Source organism: Malaya genurostris, chromosome 1, assembly GCF_030247185.1.
Source record: "Malaya genurostris strain Urasoe2022 chromosome 1, Malgen_1.1, whole genome shotgun sequence".
Lineage (NCBI taxonomy): Eukaryota > Metazoa > Arthropoda > Insecta > Diptera > Culicidae > Malaya > Malaya genurostris.
This window is the reverse complement of record NC_080570.1, coordinates 72,446,303-72,466,310: the sequence shown is the minus strand read 5'-3', so window position 1 is coordinate 72,466,310 and position 20,008 is coordinate 72,446,303. Positions and strand designations below refer to the sequence as shown.

The 20,008-nt window shown below is 36.5% G+C and overlaps 1 protein-coding gene across 2 annotated transcripts; it reads left to right on the top strand.

Annotated features, from left to right (window-relative positions):
• Positions 1–237: 237 nt before the first annotated feature.
• LOC131440441 (heterogeneous nuclear ribonucleoprotein 87F-like) lies at positions 238–17,907 on the top strand. Of its 2 annotated transcripts, none has more exons than XM_058611716.1 (5): positions 238–520; positions 13,739–14,213; positions 14,418–14,933; positions 14,994–15,111; positions 17,599–17,907. In XM_058611716.1, exons 1-4 carry the CDS (start codon positions 470–472, stop codon positions 15,059–15,061), a joined length of 1,110 nt encoding a protein of 369 aa, XP_058467699.1. In that variant the 5' UTR covers positions 238–469; the 3' UTR covers positions 15,062–15,111; positions 17,599–17,907. The 2 variants fall into 2 exon arrangements, with proteins under 2 accessions (XP_058467699.1, XP_058467697.1); XM_058611714.1 differs by lacking the exon at positions 17,599–17,907 and adding an exon at positions 15,722–17,130.
• Positions 17,908–20,008: the final 2,101 nt, after the last annotated feature.

Below are 20,008 nucleotides of genomic sequence, written 5' to 3'. Positions count from 1 at the left end.
AATGGTGCAGTAATGACGAGATTTCTATCAAATTTGAAATACATCATTACTTAGACATCATTAAAAATGACAATAATAATGCTCGTGTAAGGGCCGCTTTACACGTTCATAAAAATGACATTATTTTTTAGTAATGACACTTTTAATGATAGTGTAAGGTCCGCTATACAAAAAGTTTATTTTTCCCAAGCTTAGATTATATGATGGCAACTCTGCACTTCATTGGCTTCACTTCGATATTAACTTTTGTTCGGTGCGGTTCGTTTGCTTGTGCAGTGAGTGCTTCTTCGAGTTGGAATTACTTTTTCCGGCTTTTAAGAACTTCTTCGGTTTTAAATAGTTCCGAAGTTATATTTTCGGAGGTAAATTCCAATCAGTTTAATCAGTTGGATATTAGTGGTTAGAGATATCGGTCTGAAGCACTCTTTGAATTGTTTTCGAGTGGATCAATAAACGTAAACGTAACATCATGAGCGACGACCATCAAAATGGCGACCACCAGAACGGCCGTGATGATGAGGTAAGTTTATTATTTTAAAATTACTTTCGAACTCTGTGATAACGGTGTCAATATTTATAAAACATTTTGTTTAATAGTCGGAATTTAACTGAAAATCTATGCATAAGCACCACAGGTTATTTTTCGATACTGAATCATGCTAATTAGGTAGCCATGTTGAAAAGTGACGCGTATTTTTCACGCCGCTTCCGATCAAACGAAATATTTTTTCACTCCATAGAACTCAACTGAATCCAGGGTTAGTGAAATATAAATAGGTATGCACGTATTCAACATAAAAATCGTTTATGTTTGCTGCAAGTTGAAGTTACCTGGAAAATAATGACCACGTCCCGGTGTCAATGGCCGTTTTAGAGTTAGCGGCTGTTGTAAGAATTGGAATGCTGACACATACATTCGAAGGTGTATAGTACAATAAAAAATAGATTTCGAAGTATAGAAGCATTCGATGCGTCACATTTGAAATGTATTTTTATCGATTGAAATCGATTCATTTTATTTTCTTACCAAAGCGAATTATACGTTCATTGGAAGATATATCCTGAATTCGAGCGCAATATTAATATGTTGTATATGGTCGATCGGAAAAGTTCATATACCGGCTCCGATACCAATGAGTAGTGTACTAATTGGCTGTAGCAGTCGGGTAATTTCGCCGAATAATTCAATCCGATCATACCACGATAAAAGACCGTTTTTGTTTACTCTCTCTTTCAATTAGTTTTTTTGACGTAAATACGGCTTGCTTTATTATCGGGCACCAATTCAAAATTTGCCCTGTAGAAGAATGGGCAGAACTTAATCACGAATATCTCGAGTTGTACTAAACACAAAATAATTTTTTTTTCATGCCATCAGCAATATTATCAGCACTCCTCTCCGGTGACATTTGTGTTGATGCAGAGAATTCCTCGGCAGGCTTCCCAAATGTACCGCCGCGCGACATTATTATTGAGGATGTCATGCTACTCTTTCCATGACAGCCTTGTGATAGGTTTCATCACGACAGCCCTTAGACAAATAGTTCTGTACAGCCAACGTTGCCGTCATTCACTTCGTTCGACAGTTCATTCCATCGTAAGACATTTTGTCATGGTCCACGACAGCCGAAGAAGCATGAAGTTCTCGCTGTTGCGACAGTAAGCTTCGGGTATCAGTCACTGCGTTGTTTCTGTCGAGAGCAAAATATTACTCTCCCTTGACCAGGTCTGCGACAGTAACCGGTGCGGTTCAAATTTGTTGCTCTTGGTTTGCTATGAAGATTCGAGGCAAGCATGTGGGTTTTAGTTTTGCCTTTGGTGATTGCTTTGCGCAGCGGTTGATCATTGCGCATAGCAATCACCGTTGGTAGGGCATTGATAACAATATAATTGATAATTAATAATATACGAAACTCCTAATACGAAACGGATTGAAGAACGGACTTTGGTTTTAATGAAAGTTAATTTTTATATTTTGGTCGATCTTCTATGAATTGATAGATCGATTAATTAAAGAGCAATGTTTTTTAATAGCTGAGTCAGTTCGGCGTGCTCCTTTCAGGCAGTTTGCGGTCGGTTTGTGGGCTGTAACATTCATAGTGTATGCGCGTACTGATGTGCGTGGAGCATTATTTTCATCCTCTTTATCTCTTCCTTCAGGATAGTAAAGGCGCAATCGTTCCTTATATAAGAGTGTAAAAGCCAATTGAATCAGATTTTATATTTATATGTTAACGGTAAATAAATGTTCGTAGCGAAAGATATGTTCAAATCAAAGATTCCGTATTCGATACTCGTTAGCGTTAGCTTTGCAGTCGACTTGTAAGTCTACGGGATTTTTGCATGGCCAGTGCTGCAATACTACGGACACTAAGAATTCTTTCAAGTCAGGAATGAAACATACAAAACCTGGCTCGTTAAGTTCGTTATACGTTGAACCACCAATCGAATAAAAACCTTGAGTGAAAAATTTGGAGTCGGAATTTGCAAGGCAAAAATCATCCAGAAACATCTTATTTTCAGGTACCGTACAACAAAGCTTTGAATGCAAAAACTGAATGAAAAATTCCGGTTCTTCAAAAAAATATGTTTCCAAGCGTGGAATGCAGCATGGTTGCCCGTAACAGATTCGAATGTTTATTTTGTTTTATTTAGAAAAAAAGTTTTAATTCCCCAAGTTATGTAATAATGTCTTTCTTGAGTAATGTGGTCTCAAGCTTTCCATACATATCAAGTTCTCTTCTATATATGAATAGTATGGTGTTTCTATTACCCTGGAATATATTCCAAAAAAAAATCGGATATAGTACGGTTACTTATATGATATAGGGTTGTGCTGATAATCTGCTGAATCATTTTCTTCCTGTTATGCATAGAATTATCTTATTTCCAGAAACAGCATATTAACTATTACATTATTTTGGTCATAGCTACCAGAAGTTCGCGACTTTTACACACGTTGAAACTGTCACTTTACATTGTAAAATTTAAAACTCGGTTAAAGCGTATCTTTCATCAAGTAGAAGCTTGTGTCAGTATATTTTGAAATCTTTAACTTAATGTCGTTGTTTACCACAAAACTTGCTATAAAAGTAACTGAGGCCCAAATTTATATCTACAGTTAAAAGGACAATTTCATGTAAACTTCTAGAAGTATCTCAATCATTTCCTTTATGTGCTTTTACGCTCAATCCAATTTTGGAAATGTAGATGTTGCAATCACGAGCCGCACGCAGAAGAAGATGCGGTGCATTGAAATTTCAAACAGCACATCCAGTTTATATGCGCTCGCTACAATTCTCGTACACATTTTTCGTTTTCTGTTTGAGTCGACTCTCACGCCCTCACGGAAAAGGAAAGTTATTCGTGAATAGCAAAGCGAACTATTGAATTTAATTCGGATCCGACTTCCGCAGTTAAAAGTCTAATAATGTCGAAAATTTTCTAAAATCTAATTGCCTTAGTAGCTTGTGTCTGCATTTAAAAAAAATCAAACGTTTGGAACTATAAATATTGTAACTAAATAGTCAAACTTTCTGAGAGCCGAGTTCTTTGCACATATTTAACAGTTTTCTTTCTAAAAAGAAATTATGTTCTGAAAAATGTAGGTGTAAATCCCCGGTGAACAATTAAGTTTGAAACCGGGAATAAATAAAAGATATAATGAAAATAATAATAATAATAATAATAATAATAATAATAATAATAATAATAATAATAATAATAATAATAATAATAATAATAATAATAATAATAATAATAATAATAATAATAATAATAATAATAATAATAATAATAATAATAATAATAATAATAATAATAATAATAATAATAATAATAATAATAATAATAATAATAATAATAATAATAATAATAATAATAATAATAATAATAATAATAATAATAATAATAATAATAATAATAATAATAATGATGATGATGATGATGATGATGATGATGATGATGATGATGATGATGATGATGATGATGATGATGATGATGATGATGATGATGATGATGATGATGATGATGATGATGATGATGATGATGATGATGATGATGATGATGATGATGATGATGATGATGATGATGATGATGATGATGATGATGATGATGATGATGATGATGATGATGATGATGATGATGATGATGATGATGATGATGATGATGATGATGATGATGATGATGATGATGATGATGATGATGATGATGATGATGATGATGATGATGATGATGATGATGATGATGATGATGATGATGATGATGATGATGATGATGATGATGATGATGATGATGATGATGATGATGATGATGATGATGATGATGATGATGATGATGATGATGATGATGATGATGATGATGATGATGATGATGATGATGATGATGATGATGATGATGATGATGATGATGATGATGATGATGATGATGATGATGATGATGATGATGATGATGATGATGATGATGATGATGATGATGATGATGATGATGATGATGATGATGATGATGATGATGATGATGATGATGATGATGATGATGATGATGATGATGATGATGATGATGATGATGATGATGATGATGATGATGATGATGATGATGATGATGATGATGATGATGATGATGATGATGATGATGATGATGATGATGATGATGATGATGATGATGATGATGATGATGATGATGATGATGATGATGATGATGATGATGATGATGATGATGATGATGATGATGATGATGATGATGATGATGATGATGATGATGATGATGATGATGATGATGATGATGATGATGATGATGATGATGATGATGATGATGATGATGATGATGATGATGATGATGATGATGATGATGATGATGATGATGATGATGATGATGATGATGATGATGATGATGATGATGATGATGATGATGATGATGATGATGATGATGATGATGATGATGATGATGATGATGATGATGATGATGATGATGATGATGATGATGATGATGATGATGATGATGATGATGATGATGATGATGATGATGATGATGATGATGATGATGATGATGATGATGATGATGATGATGATGATGATGATGATGATGATGATGATGATGATGATGATGATGATGATGATGATGATGATGATGATGATGATGATGATGATGATGATGATGATGATGATGATGATGATGATGATGATGATGATGATGATGATGATGATGATGATGATGATGATGATGATGATGATGATGATGATGATGATGATGATGATGATGATGATGATGATGATGATGATGATGATGATGATGATGATGATGATGATGATGATGATGATGATGATGATGATGATGATGATGATGATGATGATGATGATGATGATGATGATGATGATGATGATGATGATGATGATGATGATGATGATGATGATGATGATGATGATGATGATGATGATGATGATGATGATGATGATGATGATGATGATGATGATGATGATGATGATGATGATGATGATGATGATGATGATGATGATGATGATGATGATGATGATGATGATGATGATGATGATGATGATGATGATGATGATGATGATGATGATGATGATGATGATGATGATGATGATGATGATGATGATGATGATGATGATGATGATGATGATGATGATGATGATGATGATGATGATGATGATGATGATGATGATGATGATGATGATGATGATGATGATGATGATGATGATGATGATGATGATGATGATGATGATGATGATGATGATGATGATGATGATGATGATGATGATGATGATGATGATGATGATGATGATGATGATGATGATGATGATGATGATGATGATGATGATGATGATGATGATGATGATGATGATGATGATGATGATGATGATGATGATGATGATGATGATGATGATGATGATGATGATGATGATGATGATGATGATGATGATGATGATGATGATGATGATGATGATGATGATGATGATGATGATGATGATGATGATGATGATGATGATGATGATGATGATGATGATGATGATGATGATGATGATGATGATGATGATGATGATGATGATGATGATGATGATGATGATGATGATGATGATGATGATGATGATGATGATGATGATGATGATGATGATGATGATGATGATGATGATGATGATGATGATGATGATGATGATGATGATGATGATGATGATGATGATGATGATGATGATGATGATGATGATGATGATGATGATGATGATGATGATGATGATGATGATGATGATGATGATGATGATGATGATGATGATGATGATGATGATGATGATGATGATGATGATGATGATGATGATGATGATGATGATGATGATGATGATGATGATGATGATGATGATGATGATGATGATGATGATGATGATGATGATGATGATGATGATGATGATGATGATGATGATGATGATGATGATGATGATGATGATGATGATGATGATGATGATGATGATGATGATGATGATGATGATGATGATGATGATGATGATGATGATGATGATGATGATGATGATGATGATGATGATGATGATGATGATGATGATGATGATGATGATGATGATGATGATGATGATGATGATGATGATGATGATGATGATGATGATGATGATGATGATGATGATGATGATGATGATGATGATGATGATGATGATGATGATGATGATGATGATGATGATGATGATGATGATGATGATGATGATGATGATGATGATGATGATGATGATGATGATGATGATGATGATGATGATGATGATGATGATGATGATGATGATGATGATGATGATGATGATGATGATGATGATGATGATGATGATGATGATGATGATGATGATGATGATGATGATGATGATGATGATGATGATGATGATGATGATGATGATGATGATGATGATGATGATGATGATGATGATGATGATGATGATGATGATGATGATGATGATGATGATGATGATGATGATGATGATGATGATGATGATGATGATGATGATGATGATGATGATGATGATGATGATGATGATGATGATGATGATGATGATGATGATGATGATGATGATGATGATGATGATGATGATGATGATGATGATGATGATGATGATGATGATGATGATGATGATGATGATGATGATGATGATGATGATGATGATGATGATGATGATGATGATGATGATGATGATGATGATGATGATGATGATGATGATGATGATGATGATGATGATGATGATGATGATGATGATGATGATGATGATGATGATGATGATGATGATGATGATGATAATAATAATAATATTGTAGCAGTCATTTCCGACCCTAAGAAACTCATTGTTTTAGTTATCCTAGGAGAAACAGAATTTAAGAGCTGTATATGACACGAATTTGTCTTTCATTTATTTAAAATTCAAAAATTAAATTTTTAACCCTTTGCGGACGGAGACGCTCGACGGGCGAGCGTCGCTGTGGACGACAGGTATTGGAGCGTGCAGTAAAGAAAATTTTCACGTCGCATATTTGCGTTTTACAAATTAAGGCTTTATTCAAATAAATTATCCAAAAAATCGTAAAAATTATAAACAAACAAATTTACTAACAAATAACTTTTTTTATGAAAATCTAACAAAACCATAAACAAACAAATGTAGTTGTGTTTACATATTATACGTTTTATATTGTTCCTTTGTGTGGTATCGCTCAAAACAATCACCTATGTGCAAGGTCGGCTTAGCTGAACAAGTAGCACAATAGTACATCGATTCTCTCCTTCCATGCTTTACCTTCCGATTCGAGCATACGACACAATCTTTGCTTCTTCCTGTCTCGTTTCGCCGAATAATATGTAGAAGGCCGTTGAGCCTTTCCGCTGTTGTAGAAGTCGAAGGAGGCTTGGGATCAGTATCTCGAAAATCTCCAACCAATTGATCTACCAAGCGACGTACAAATTCCAAATGGCTTAACTTTTTTAAGTTGTGTTTCTTGTGATGTTCCTGATACAATAAATAGGAATTTATCACAGAAACGTCCAATCCCCAAAAAAATAATTTTCGCCACCATTTTTGGGACTTTCTCATAAAACAGTACGTGCCTGTGTACTGGTCTGCTTTGTCGACCCCGCCCATGTATTTATTATAATTCAAAACCACATCTGGCTTCACAGTATCAGTTACTCCTTCTTTCCTTGACCTTTTAGTGACGGTTGTTGAAGATGAGGTAGCACAGGTGCTGAGCATGGTCACAATACGCTTGTCTCTCCAAGCCAATAATAATAAATCTTTCCGTTGGAGGATGAGAAGTAGGCACAATTATGTATATAGTTTTGGCAATATGTATTAAATTTGTATCCTGCATGAAATTCGCATGGACGTATACAAATCAATACATTACAGGTAATTCTGTATGAATGGCAACTCTGTTGGTAAATGAAAAAAATAAACACAGTCTAGATGACAGACAGCATGTTTTTGATAGGGTAACGTGGCGCCATTATGACACATGTGAGTACTGTCCCAAATAAAGGAATATTCGAAATGACCGTTAAAATGATTGAAGAATCTAATTTGAGTGTCCTGTCTGTTAGTCTGTGATAAGACTTCATCGTTCAAAAGTCTCTAATTTCATTGAGAGGCCACTTGACGTCTTAGGCTAGTATACCCATGTGTATCTTATCGCCTACGACGGCAGACGTACGCTAGCCGCAGCGCGAGAGTTGGGCGGATATATCCGACACTCGTCCGCAACGGTAAAAAGGCTTGGGCGGATATATCCGCCGCTCGTCCGCAACGGTAAAAAGGCTTGGGCGGATATATCCGCCGCTCGTCCGCAAAGGGTTAAATTCCCAGTTTTGGTACTGATCATCCCTTAATTTCGAAACAAGAAGTCGAATATGGATGAAACTAAATGGAAGGCTTTTAATTAAATGATTTGCGATGATTAAATGATTTGCGATGAAAATTTCTTCTTAACTTTTCTTCACATAAACAACCATCTGTTGAACTACTTTTTATCTGCGAGCTCCCCCAATCAACTTCATGGTTGCGGACCCTGTATTTGTGTAGATGGTACTAAAAGATCTACCACCTCAACGAAAAAGAGCTCAATTACAAGGTCCGGGGAGTACTTAGAAACTTGCAATGAGAGCAAAGGGAAAGTCAATTTAAGCCGCAATGAAGCTATATTAATAGGCACTGAATTCCATAAAAAAACTTATAAACTTATTTTTCTAGTTTTGTGATATTTATGAAAACAAAAGAGGTTTATTGAAGATCTGTTCTCAAAGGTAGTAACAAATTAAGAACTCAACGTTTTTTATATTCTCATTCCTTCAACTGCTGGCAAAACCTATGTGAATGTTAAATGAACAACTAAATTTAAGCTATTTTAAATAAATTTAAGCTATTAGTTGATTGATTCCTATGTGGAAAAGAACAATTGAGAATACTAAATTTGTAACAAAGTTTGGGGTAAACCAAAAAATTTGATGCTTTTGGGAAAAATAATGGTTTCATTATATTTTTCTTTTTAAAACACTTTTAGCGAAAATCTGAAAGCACATGTTCACATATAAACATAAAAGTTGCCCATTCAATTTTATGGTCGAAAACTATTCAAAGTGCACCAAACATCTTATTTGGGTTCAGAGTATCATATTCTATAGTTTCAACGAAATCGGTGAGGCACGGGTACCAAAGTGTGCCGACTATTGGTGGAGTAACGTTAAATACACTACATAATTAATTAGTTGTGAAAAGTAGCTACGATTCGATCCAAAAATCAAACGTCATTATTCAGAATAAGGGTGCATAAGACATTTTCGGAGTATTGTTAATGAATGGAAGTGTATCTGTTTCTTTAGGAATAAGAAGGAAGCAGTAAGGATCAATACTTTAGAAATTCATATATACATATGAGCCGTTACACAAAACTCAGTGTTTATCTTTTAATATTCGTTAGTTATTAAAATTCATTGCCTTCGCCGACAGTATATATAAATCTAAAACAATTTCTTTATTTCACAATGGTATTGTAATGAAACGTTACTAAAGTTTCCTGCAAAGGTAATCCCAACAACGCAATCGTATGTACTAGTACCATTTCATTGAGGCAGCCGAAATAGTGCGAGCGCACTATGACCCACGGCTCGTCTCCAGAAACAGCCGGTTCATTGCTTCAAGAGACATTGATGAGACAGCCGGCTTGCGACAGCCCTTCGTAACAGTAATGCCCTTAAAATCAAAGGATGTCTTCGATTTTCAAAGGCTGTCTCCGTAACATTTTATGCGAATGAGCGAACAGAAAGAAACAGGATACAAACAGCCCGTTCGGTTTGACTACTCTCCGGATAGAATACTCTCATCAATCTGGCGAGTACAAACTGTCTCAGTGACAGCATTCATTTAGGCATGCGAGCGCTGTTGCCATTACAGTTCGGCGTATGCTTCACACATATTGTAGACTGGGCTTTCGACTTTGCGCTCCGACAGTTCATGCTATCTCGTGGCGGATGTCATTGAAAAGCAGTACTGCTGGGAAGCCTGTTCCTCGGTCACTAATAGCAACAATTGTTAAACTAACTTCCCTTCCCATATTGACCTGCATGGGTGTAACTTTCTACGTTATTGATCAGTCCATGTTCTAAGTCATTTTAGATTGCACGTTGAGCACGATCTAATACTCACAGGTAGCATGCATTTGGTGCAATATGCAACTTCGGCTGTTTTTTGTCAATCGCGGGAATCTCATGGGCGGTCAACTAAGCTGAGTTTAGAACCTCTTTAGAAGTTAAACTCAGTTTCAGAATACTTGTTTAAAGGTAACTAAGGCTTTGGAATTGAGTTTTGATTTTACATTCTGGAACTATATCATTGCAACTAGTTTGTTGTCTAGATTTTTGAATTAAATTTTAGTTCGAAGTTCTATCCAGAACTCTAATTTAGAAATTCTTTAGCAAATATAAATTTTGAATCAGGAATCTGGAACAAAATTTTAAATAATAAGTCCGAATTAGAATCTGTTCTGAATCATATTTCCTGAATTTAATTTCAAAATTTATTTCCTGAACTCAGTTCCAAAATTTACTTCCTGAATTCATTTACTGAATTTAATTCCTAAATTCAGGTTAAGAATTGTTTTTCTAAATTCAGTTTCAGAACTCATTTTCAGGATTCAGATCCTGTATGTTGTGGACCTTGGATTCTGGAACTCCTTATTTCAGATTCGGAATTCAAGTTACGAAATCAGTTCTAGAATTTGGATTCTGAAAATGAGTACAGTCACAGAGTTCTAAAACTAATTTCATGAACTGAGTCATTGATCTGGATTGTGAACCTGAATTCTTGGCACTGAATTCGGAACCCAGATTCCAAATTTAGTTCTTTAATTCAATTCCAAATTCTGAATGTCGTGCCGTTTCACTCTTATTCGTTCAGTGTTGTTTGTGTGGTTGAATTTGTTTGTCATCAATAAGTCATACTTTAGTATAGATGCAACTTTACAATTCTGGAAGCGAAGTAGTGAAAGTTGAAAAATTCATACAATCAACTAGAACGAACGATTATTGATATTCGGAAGTGTGAAAAAAGCATGTCAGTTTGATTCGTATTATGACTCAGACATCACATATTCGCCCCTAGAGCTTCTATTTCCAGGAGAAAAGTCGCCGTCTATTTCTTTCAACCTGTAGAATTATACACTGAAGTCTTTTTATGCGAGTTTACGTACCGCATAAAAAATCGCATAAAAATAAAAATATGTGCAAATTTATTAAAAAAATGCGCACTCAATTTTCTCGGAAATTTCCCAACCGATTCTCACAAACTAAGGAGGAGAATTATTTGAAAAGTCCCCAAAAACATAGCCAGATCCGACTTCCGGTCCCGGTATTACATTTTCATGAAACTTATTGCTAAATTAATTTAGTTTACAGATCTTTTTAGTTAGTGAATATATAAAACTACTTTGGGACTACTAGTTCCCGGTTTCCGCTTTCGAAAGCACCGATAATAGTGAAGAAAAGCTTATCATTTTTTTTAAATGTGGAAAACATTTTTGTTTTCTATATAGGGGTGCAAATTAGAAACTCAAGAAAAATGCACGTAGAAATGTGGTCAGGTTTTGAACAATTACAGCTCAGTCAATTTTGTATCAATTATTAATATTATGTCACCATTTGGTTGAAAATATTTCTACGTATTGATTTGAATGTTCATAGCTATGTATTTTTAATTGTATATGATTGAAATGTTGATTAATAACTAGCAGTGTCCTATTTTGTCTGCAAAAAATCTCCGGCATACCGGATTTCCCTGCCATAGACGACGGTTTTGAAGGAGTAAGCGATATATCAAAGGGCAAGCATCGATCTAATTGGTCAATTGATGCAAATGCGAAGCTGTTGGAAGTACGCGAATCTATAAATAGAAGCGAAATTATAGCTAACGTTTCAGTCCTACTCGTAGCATGCTAGAGGTAGGTTGTTGCTAGACAGCAAGACGAAAAGCGCCATAAAACGATTTGATGCTTCAATTGGTACGCTTTGATCTTGTGTCATGCAAGCTCGGATGAAATTCCATGTTATGTCGTTGCGCCTGAGACATTGACAATTACCCCAAGGTAAATTTTGAGTGCATAAGATTAATTTCTAATTTATATAAGATGAGCTCGATTGATAATGAGAAAAGTTCATCGCTTCAACCGAAATCGCAGAATGGTAGTAATGGTAGAGAAACGCTATAAAAAAACTGCTTGCATACAAAATTTGAACACAAGCTTGGCGAAGAGAAGCTTAAATACCGATATCCGTATCGCAAGCACGTGCAAACATATAATTGCATACATTTGGGCTATTGATGTAATTTTGTCGGCTACAAAACAAATACAAATCATGACAAATAGAGTCTACATTCTGGGTTTGCGTGTTCGGTATTGGTTCCTAAGAAAGATCAATCTAAGCTGACTCTCGTGCATTTGCGGATTCAAAAGTGTGACGATTAATTGAAAATGTCGATCATTAGAAATTTTGGTTGCCTTGTTCCACATCAAGGTCTCGAACAACCCCATGGGGCTGATCCTTGTAGTTTTATACAATAAGTTTAAGTTCATTGCATTATCTGTGACTCGTGAAAGTTTCAATCAAATATGTTTATTTGTAAAATAATAAAATGATTTTGTTGAGAAAGTGACGAGACATTTTACAAAAACAAGAAATTTGTTTTTGTGATTTTAGTGATTTTAATAATTTATTAAAACCAAATTATCAACACCAGAAATAAAAAAAACAAGAAGTCATTTTTTACTGGGCGATTCTACGAATTCTGACCCCAACTATCAAACGACGTTCGTCCTGCTAATATTGAGAGGGTATGTTAGGTTCGTGTAAAGTCTAATAAGTAGTTAGTTTATATTTCCATTCACTTGCTTTTGAATTGGAATAAACATCCAAACAAAACATTGCAATAAACATCTAAATAGCTGTCAAATGAACGTCGGTTCATTCGATTTTATTTTGTAAAGTCTTGTCATGCTCGTGTGAAATCTAACTGACCTTTTTTGTTCGTTAAAATCTTGCACAAATGCTAGAGACTTGGAATTTTATAAATATTAATCACATAAAAGTTGACTATTTGCAACTGGATTAAAAAAGCGGAAATAATAATTTAAAATCCGAGTTTACCTTCGTATATCAGTGAAATGAAAAGAATAAAAATGAATCTTGCTTTTGTCTGAACAGGAGATCCGGGAACCTGAGCACATGCGTAAACTGTTCATTGGTGGTCTCGACTATCGCACCACGGATGAAACACTAAAAGCGTACTTCGAGAAATGGGGTAAGGTCGTGGATGTGGTTGTGATGAAGGATCCGAAAACTAAACGCAGCCGTGGCTTCGGATTCATAACCTACTCCAAATCGTACATGGTTGACGAGGCACAGTCGAAGCGTCCCCACAAGATCGATGGTCGGGTCGTTGAACCAAAACGAGCTGTTCCCCGACAAGATATTAATCGACCGGAGGCCGGTGCTTCAGTTAAGAAACTGTTCGTAGGTGGACTGCGCGATGACTTCGAAGAGGAACATTTGAGGGAGTATTTTGGAAAGTTTGGAAATGTAATTCTAGCCTGTATCGTCACCGACAAGGAGAATGGAAAGAAGCGTGGATTCGGTTTTGTAGAATTCGACGACTACGATCCCGTGGATAAGATCATTTGTAAGTAGCTTTCCGTTGTTTTCTGTTTGTTAGTTATGTTTTTATTTCAAACAATTTTTTTATAATAAAATTGCGATTCAATTTCCACTTCTTCTCTACCCTTGCAAAAACTTAATTGGAATTAATTGTTAGTTTCACTGGATAACTAAGACTGGTTGATGCCCACGCCTCTATCTTGAATTTCGATTTATTTTTCTCCAACAGTACAAAAAAGTCACACCATTCAGAACAAAATGCTGGATGTGAAGAAAGCATTGCCGAAACAGGAAATGGATCGGTACAAGAGTGATTCCGGTCGGGGTGGTGGTGGCGGCGCTTGGGGTAACCAGCCGCGCGGTGGTGGTCAATCGCAGGGTTGGGGCCAGACTGGTGGACGAGGCGGTGGTGGATGGGGACAGAGTCAACGCGGCGGTCAGAGCGACTGGGGTAGCGGTGGTTTCCAGCAGCAGGGTGGTTTCAACAACAGTGGATACGGCAATGGTGGTGGCTATAACGCCGGCGGTGGCAACTGGAGCCAAAGTGGAAATCCGTGGGATCATGGATGCAGCACCCAGGGAGGATGGGGTCAACAATCCGGTGGCTGGGGAGCACAAGGAACCGGTGGCGAATTCGGCAGTAGTTTTGGCAACAACTATCAGCAGGGATACAATGCCGGTCCGGTGCGTGCCGGAGGGTACAACAATCAGAGATCGGCACCATACGGTATGGAGTCGTACGACGGTATTTATTCCTTGTGATTAGCACTGCTAGATTGTCAGAGTTTTGATTGGACTTTTGTAGGTAACCAGGGTGGATTCGGCGGTAGTGGAGGTGGCTACGGTGCCGCTGGAGGTAATCGTCGGTATTAGACGATTGAAATCACAAGCATGAGGCTGGGACGCACGCTCTATCGTATCAGGTAAATATCAATACAACTGATTAATTTTTCCTTCATTTTGTTGTCTTTTTATGTTGCGTGATTGCAAAAAAATCTGCTATTCCCACTTTTTGCATCGCCACAGAATGATCATAAATTCTTTCATGCTCAGGTGATTCCATTTGTATGGAACCGCTCATTTCTTTGTAATATTTTCGCTGTCGATGGGTGGCTAGTCAGTATGGTGGGGAAATTATGTTCTTGCAGTGCGATTTGTTTCGCTTGCATTTGTTGCCGTCGTCGGCTTCACTTAATTTGAAGTGAAAACATTTTTTTTCTTCGGGGAGGTAACTCTCTAGGTAGTAAACTAAGCAACATTTTCGTTTCCATAAAAGCTGCTTCCTCTAACCGGACGATATTTACGTGTATAGCGGTCAGTAGTGGTTTTTCTTTTTTTTTGCGATAGACAGAACATTAGCTGCTTCATGATCGATTTAGACAGCAGATTTCACCGTGATGCAGAATTGTGTGTGTTTCGAATTGTAATCTATTTCTACTAATCCTACCATTTCTTCTACTGCTCAGTCAATGTTGTCCGTTCATATCTAATACGTGATATACATATTTTCTTAATTTTTTGCCTTTTTATTAGGTATGTTGCAAAAATAAAGAAGAACAGGTCAGAATCAGTCGGAGAGATTCAGGCAGACAAAGGTAAAACAGAGCGAGGCAGATATGTTTTGAGCAAGGATGACTGATAAAATAGGCGTCAGATGTGTGAAGAAGCAGAACGAGCATTCGTAATTTTAAATAAGCTAACCAAGGAAGTAACAGATTGAAGGAAGGAAGGAGACAGCGTAACACAAGAATATAGACAAATGATTTACCAGGAAGATGCAGTTTGGAGGCGATTTTTATTGACAGCAGTGATGAATCTTTAATGAGAAGGGGGAATCTAGAGAGTGGTTTATTAGAGAGACAGAAAGAGAGAAAGAGAAAAAAGGGCACAGCAAACCACCGAAAATTGACCAGTAGACGTGCAGTTTGATTACCTTTCTTTGTCTGTGCAATTCTCGCGTTTTAGTAACAGAAAAAAAAACAAAATTTTTCAAGCGCAGAAAAACAATTGCATTCTTAGCAGGTCCTTAAATCTTTAGAATGATCTTTTCTCTTGTGATTGCTTGCGCCGGAAAGTAATTTTCCCTTCCCCAAAATTTCGCATGCAAGAGAGAAGCTCAATTTTGAGCTTTATGGTGGCAATCACAACGGTTTATGAATTTGCATCAAAGTATAGTAACGTAGGATTGGAATAGGTTAAGGTTCAGTTGTAAGAGGAATATTACTTTTTCTCGCAAGAATACAGCAGCATAATTGCAAAGGTGTTTAGATAAAACAGTAACACTCATAAAAATCGTCCATCAATAATAATATATACACATTCGAAAAAGATTTATTAGAATCTATTAGCGAAACAGATGATAGTACCATGGAAGAGAACAGATTTACGAGCAATGGGTACAGGTAAAACTGCAGACAGACACTTGTAAATATTTTCTAAATGATCAGCTACATTTTGTACGGCTTGGTCGCAGCCAACATACATTCTTTTTAGTTTTCAACTGACGAAGCACATCAAGTGGCATCTTGTCACGCAAAATTTATTTATTTTACGACTAATAATTCGCTTCATCTTTGATTCCAATTATTTTCTGTGGGATTCTGCTTGTCTTGTCCAGCAATCGGCTATCCGTCCCATTCCTTGTTCTATTTTCCTCTCAGTATGCAACAACCGTGAATTAGAACAGACTTGAAAGCGCCTTCAAGTAGGTGAAAGTCAAAACAGTTCAGCATACTTCAACCGCAAAACCTTCGAACTTCGGTTAGATCGAGTTTTTTGTTTGAAAACAATCACAAATTAAGTCAAGTATTTTAGAAATGGAAAGTTGTCTGTACTAACAAGTAGCGCTAAAAATGAACAGCATAAGATTTAATTAACTAAATGTTCAAATTGACTAAATTCAAGATAGTAAAGGTCAAAAGTATAGTAAGCAAAAATGGAAACCAGTTTGTTTTTCTTTAGTGTTAAGGATTAGCATCAATTTACCGACATGACAGAACCTTGTAGATAATGCTTTTTTCGTAGAACGCTGAAAAAGGAAAGGTCACAGCGCGAAACTCGAGTGTTTGGTTCGTTAAAAGAAATCAGTGCAGCACCAGAGAGATGGTTTATTTTAGTAAGTGAGTTGTTCAACTTTACTTTCGTTTTTTTGGCATAGTAGAAGAGTTTACGGTTAGACTTCAGAAGCCAGCCAGGTGATAGGAAGAAAACTACCATTTGCATATGATATTTTTCTAGTTAATTCCTGGAGGTCCATACTTCTTTTTTTGATCTATTCCAAAATATTTTTCTTTTGCAAATACTCAAAGTTGATTCCTTTATTTGGATGTTAATTTCTACAGCTTCCCGACGCACTAATTATTTTCTATTTCTCTTTTTTTACGTTCGTGCCTTCCATTTGCTAATCGTAGTTGTGCAGAATGCCGCGCGTGATAATGCGTTTGCTATTCTCGATTCGATATTGGGTTGACGGGATATGGAACGGTAAGTTTTTCCACTTTTTTTCAGCCATCTGACTTCCAAGGGAACGGCGAATGGATCACATCATTCGACAGTTATTCTCATTCGTCATCTGATCACTGCCAGTATTAAAACAGAAAGTTAGTTCTAATGATGTGTTCCTTAATTCCAACTTGGACCGTGCATGCCGATATATCTCAAATTTATGTACAGTTGTCATCGATCTGACGACTTTAATAAATCTGATATCTTACTAGTTACGATATTTTTTACATTTCATCCGAAATCATTAATCACCAAAGCGATCATTTCAAACAGAAATATTTGGATTTTTTGTGTCAGTCGGTAATCATACAATTGTCATGAAAAGAATGCCATAAAAATGATATATCGCACTGTATTGAGTAAATTACAGTTGTACTTTATACCCGAAACCATATATTGTTATTGGTATAATGCAGTTTGGCATAATGGATATTTGACATTATAGTTATTTGGCATAACAGATCAACATGCTGCTTAATAGAATTTGTTCTAATTTACTGCAATTTTGGAAGGCCTAATGCGGCTACGCCTCATCGTTTTTAATGACCTGCTGTCGGACCTCGCTGCCGCTTGTTCGGACTTAACTGAGAGATAGCCCCTAGCTTTGGGTAATCCTGGCAAACGCCCTTCACAAGACAGGCGATTTCTGCGGGGGCGCTGCCCCCCGCAGTGGCCGGCGCAATCGCGGTTTTCGGCCGTCTTAACCTGAATCATCTATGACGAACAGAATATTGTGTTAGCATTAAACAAGATACTTATATAAAATGATAGTGTGCTACTTACTACTCTTTATGACTAGAAGATTCAAAGTAAGACGATAAATAAATTAAGCAATGTATTCAAACAATCAACAATTCAAAGCTCGCAGTGGAAAAATTGGGACGAAACGGATTCCCTGATTGGATAACTAATTGGTTTATGTCGTATCTCACTGATCGAAGTGCTACCGTACGAGTCGGAACCGCGCTTTTTTTATCTTTCAATGTTACATCAGGTGTTCCACAAGGGAGTCATCTCGGCCCACTCCTCTTCGTTCTATTCGTTAACGATCTTTGCAGTGTATTGTCGTCATTCAAAGTAATGTATGATGAAGATCTCAAACTCTATCGCATCATTACAAGTCTTTTAGATTGTTGTGCTCTACAAATGGACATTAAGAGGGTTTTAGACTGGTGTGATAGAAACGGCATGACAGTGAACATCGAGAAATGTAATTCAATAACCTTCTCACGAGCACATTCACCGATTTTATTCGATTACTCCATAATGGCGGCTACAATTAAGCGAGTTTCATCTGTTAAAGACTTAAGCATCATTCTCGATCGCAAGCTCCGCTTCATCGAACAGTTTGCCTTTGTTACTGCGAAAGCCTTTGCAGTTTTGGGACTCATTAAACGCAACACGCAAGATTTCAACGATGTGTATTGTCTAAAAACAATTTACATCGACTTAGTACGAAGTATTTTGGAATATGGAGTTACAATTTGGGCTCCGCATCATAATGTTCACATCGACCGGATCGAAAGGGTCCAAAAGTGTTTCGTCCGATTTGCTCTTCGACGACTACCTTAGCAGAATCATCTTCAATTGCCACGTTACGAGAATCGCTGTGCTCTCATGAACCTACCGACTCTGCAAAATAGACGAGTACATCTACAAAGGATCTTCGTTTTTGATCTACTGACTGATAACATCGATTGCCCCGTGCTACTCAAAAGAATTCACTTTAACGTTCCAGGAAGATCATTGCGAAGAACGGATTTTCTTATATGCTCATTTCATCGCACACATCGCCGATTGTTCAGTCGGAATAATCCAATGGATGTTTGTTGCCATCGTTTCAACAGCGTGTATCATCTATTTGATTTTATTTTTTTATTTATTTATTTGGGAGCAGGGAAAAGCCCGCTGGAGTTGAAATTTACAATCTCTCTCTCCAGTAGGCATAAAACCTCCTCATCTTGATATATCAACAGATTACAAAGATCCAACAGATATACTGCTTAATACTAAGGGCTTAAAATGAAATTACTCCCGGCGAGGGTCAAGAGTGACTGGACGGTGACGTTGAAGGCCGCATCCTGCTGTCCGTGAGGCTCCGCGTGAAAACCCCCAAGTCACAAACACTCGGCGGGTGTCCGGCATGCTGGACATCAAAGAGAGCGGTGAATAAAAGCAATGCAGGAAAAAAGGAGAGAATAATAGAGAATTACGAAGGGGTGGAAAGGGGGGGGGGGGGGGGGGGGTGGTTGTGAAAGAAGTTGAAAGCGGCAAAAGATCAAGTTAATTGTCTCAAAAGATGGTGAAAGGATGAAG

Excerpts from the sequence above, each read along its gene's own strand:
- LOC131440441 (XM_058611716.1), top strand. The coding sequence starts at position 470 with ATGAGCGACGACCATCAAAATGGCGACCACCAGAACGGCCGTGATGAT. Across the intron at positions 521-13,738 it reads AGAACGGCCGTGATGATGAG|GAGATCCGGGAACCTGAGCA; the intron begins GTAAGTTTATTA and ends TTGTCTGAACAG. Across the intron at positions 14,214-14,417 it reads TCCCGTGGATAAGATCATTT|TACAAAAAAGTCACACCATT; the intron begins GTAAGTAGCTTT and ends TTTCTCCAACAG.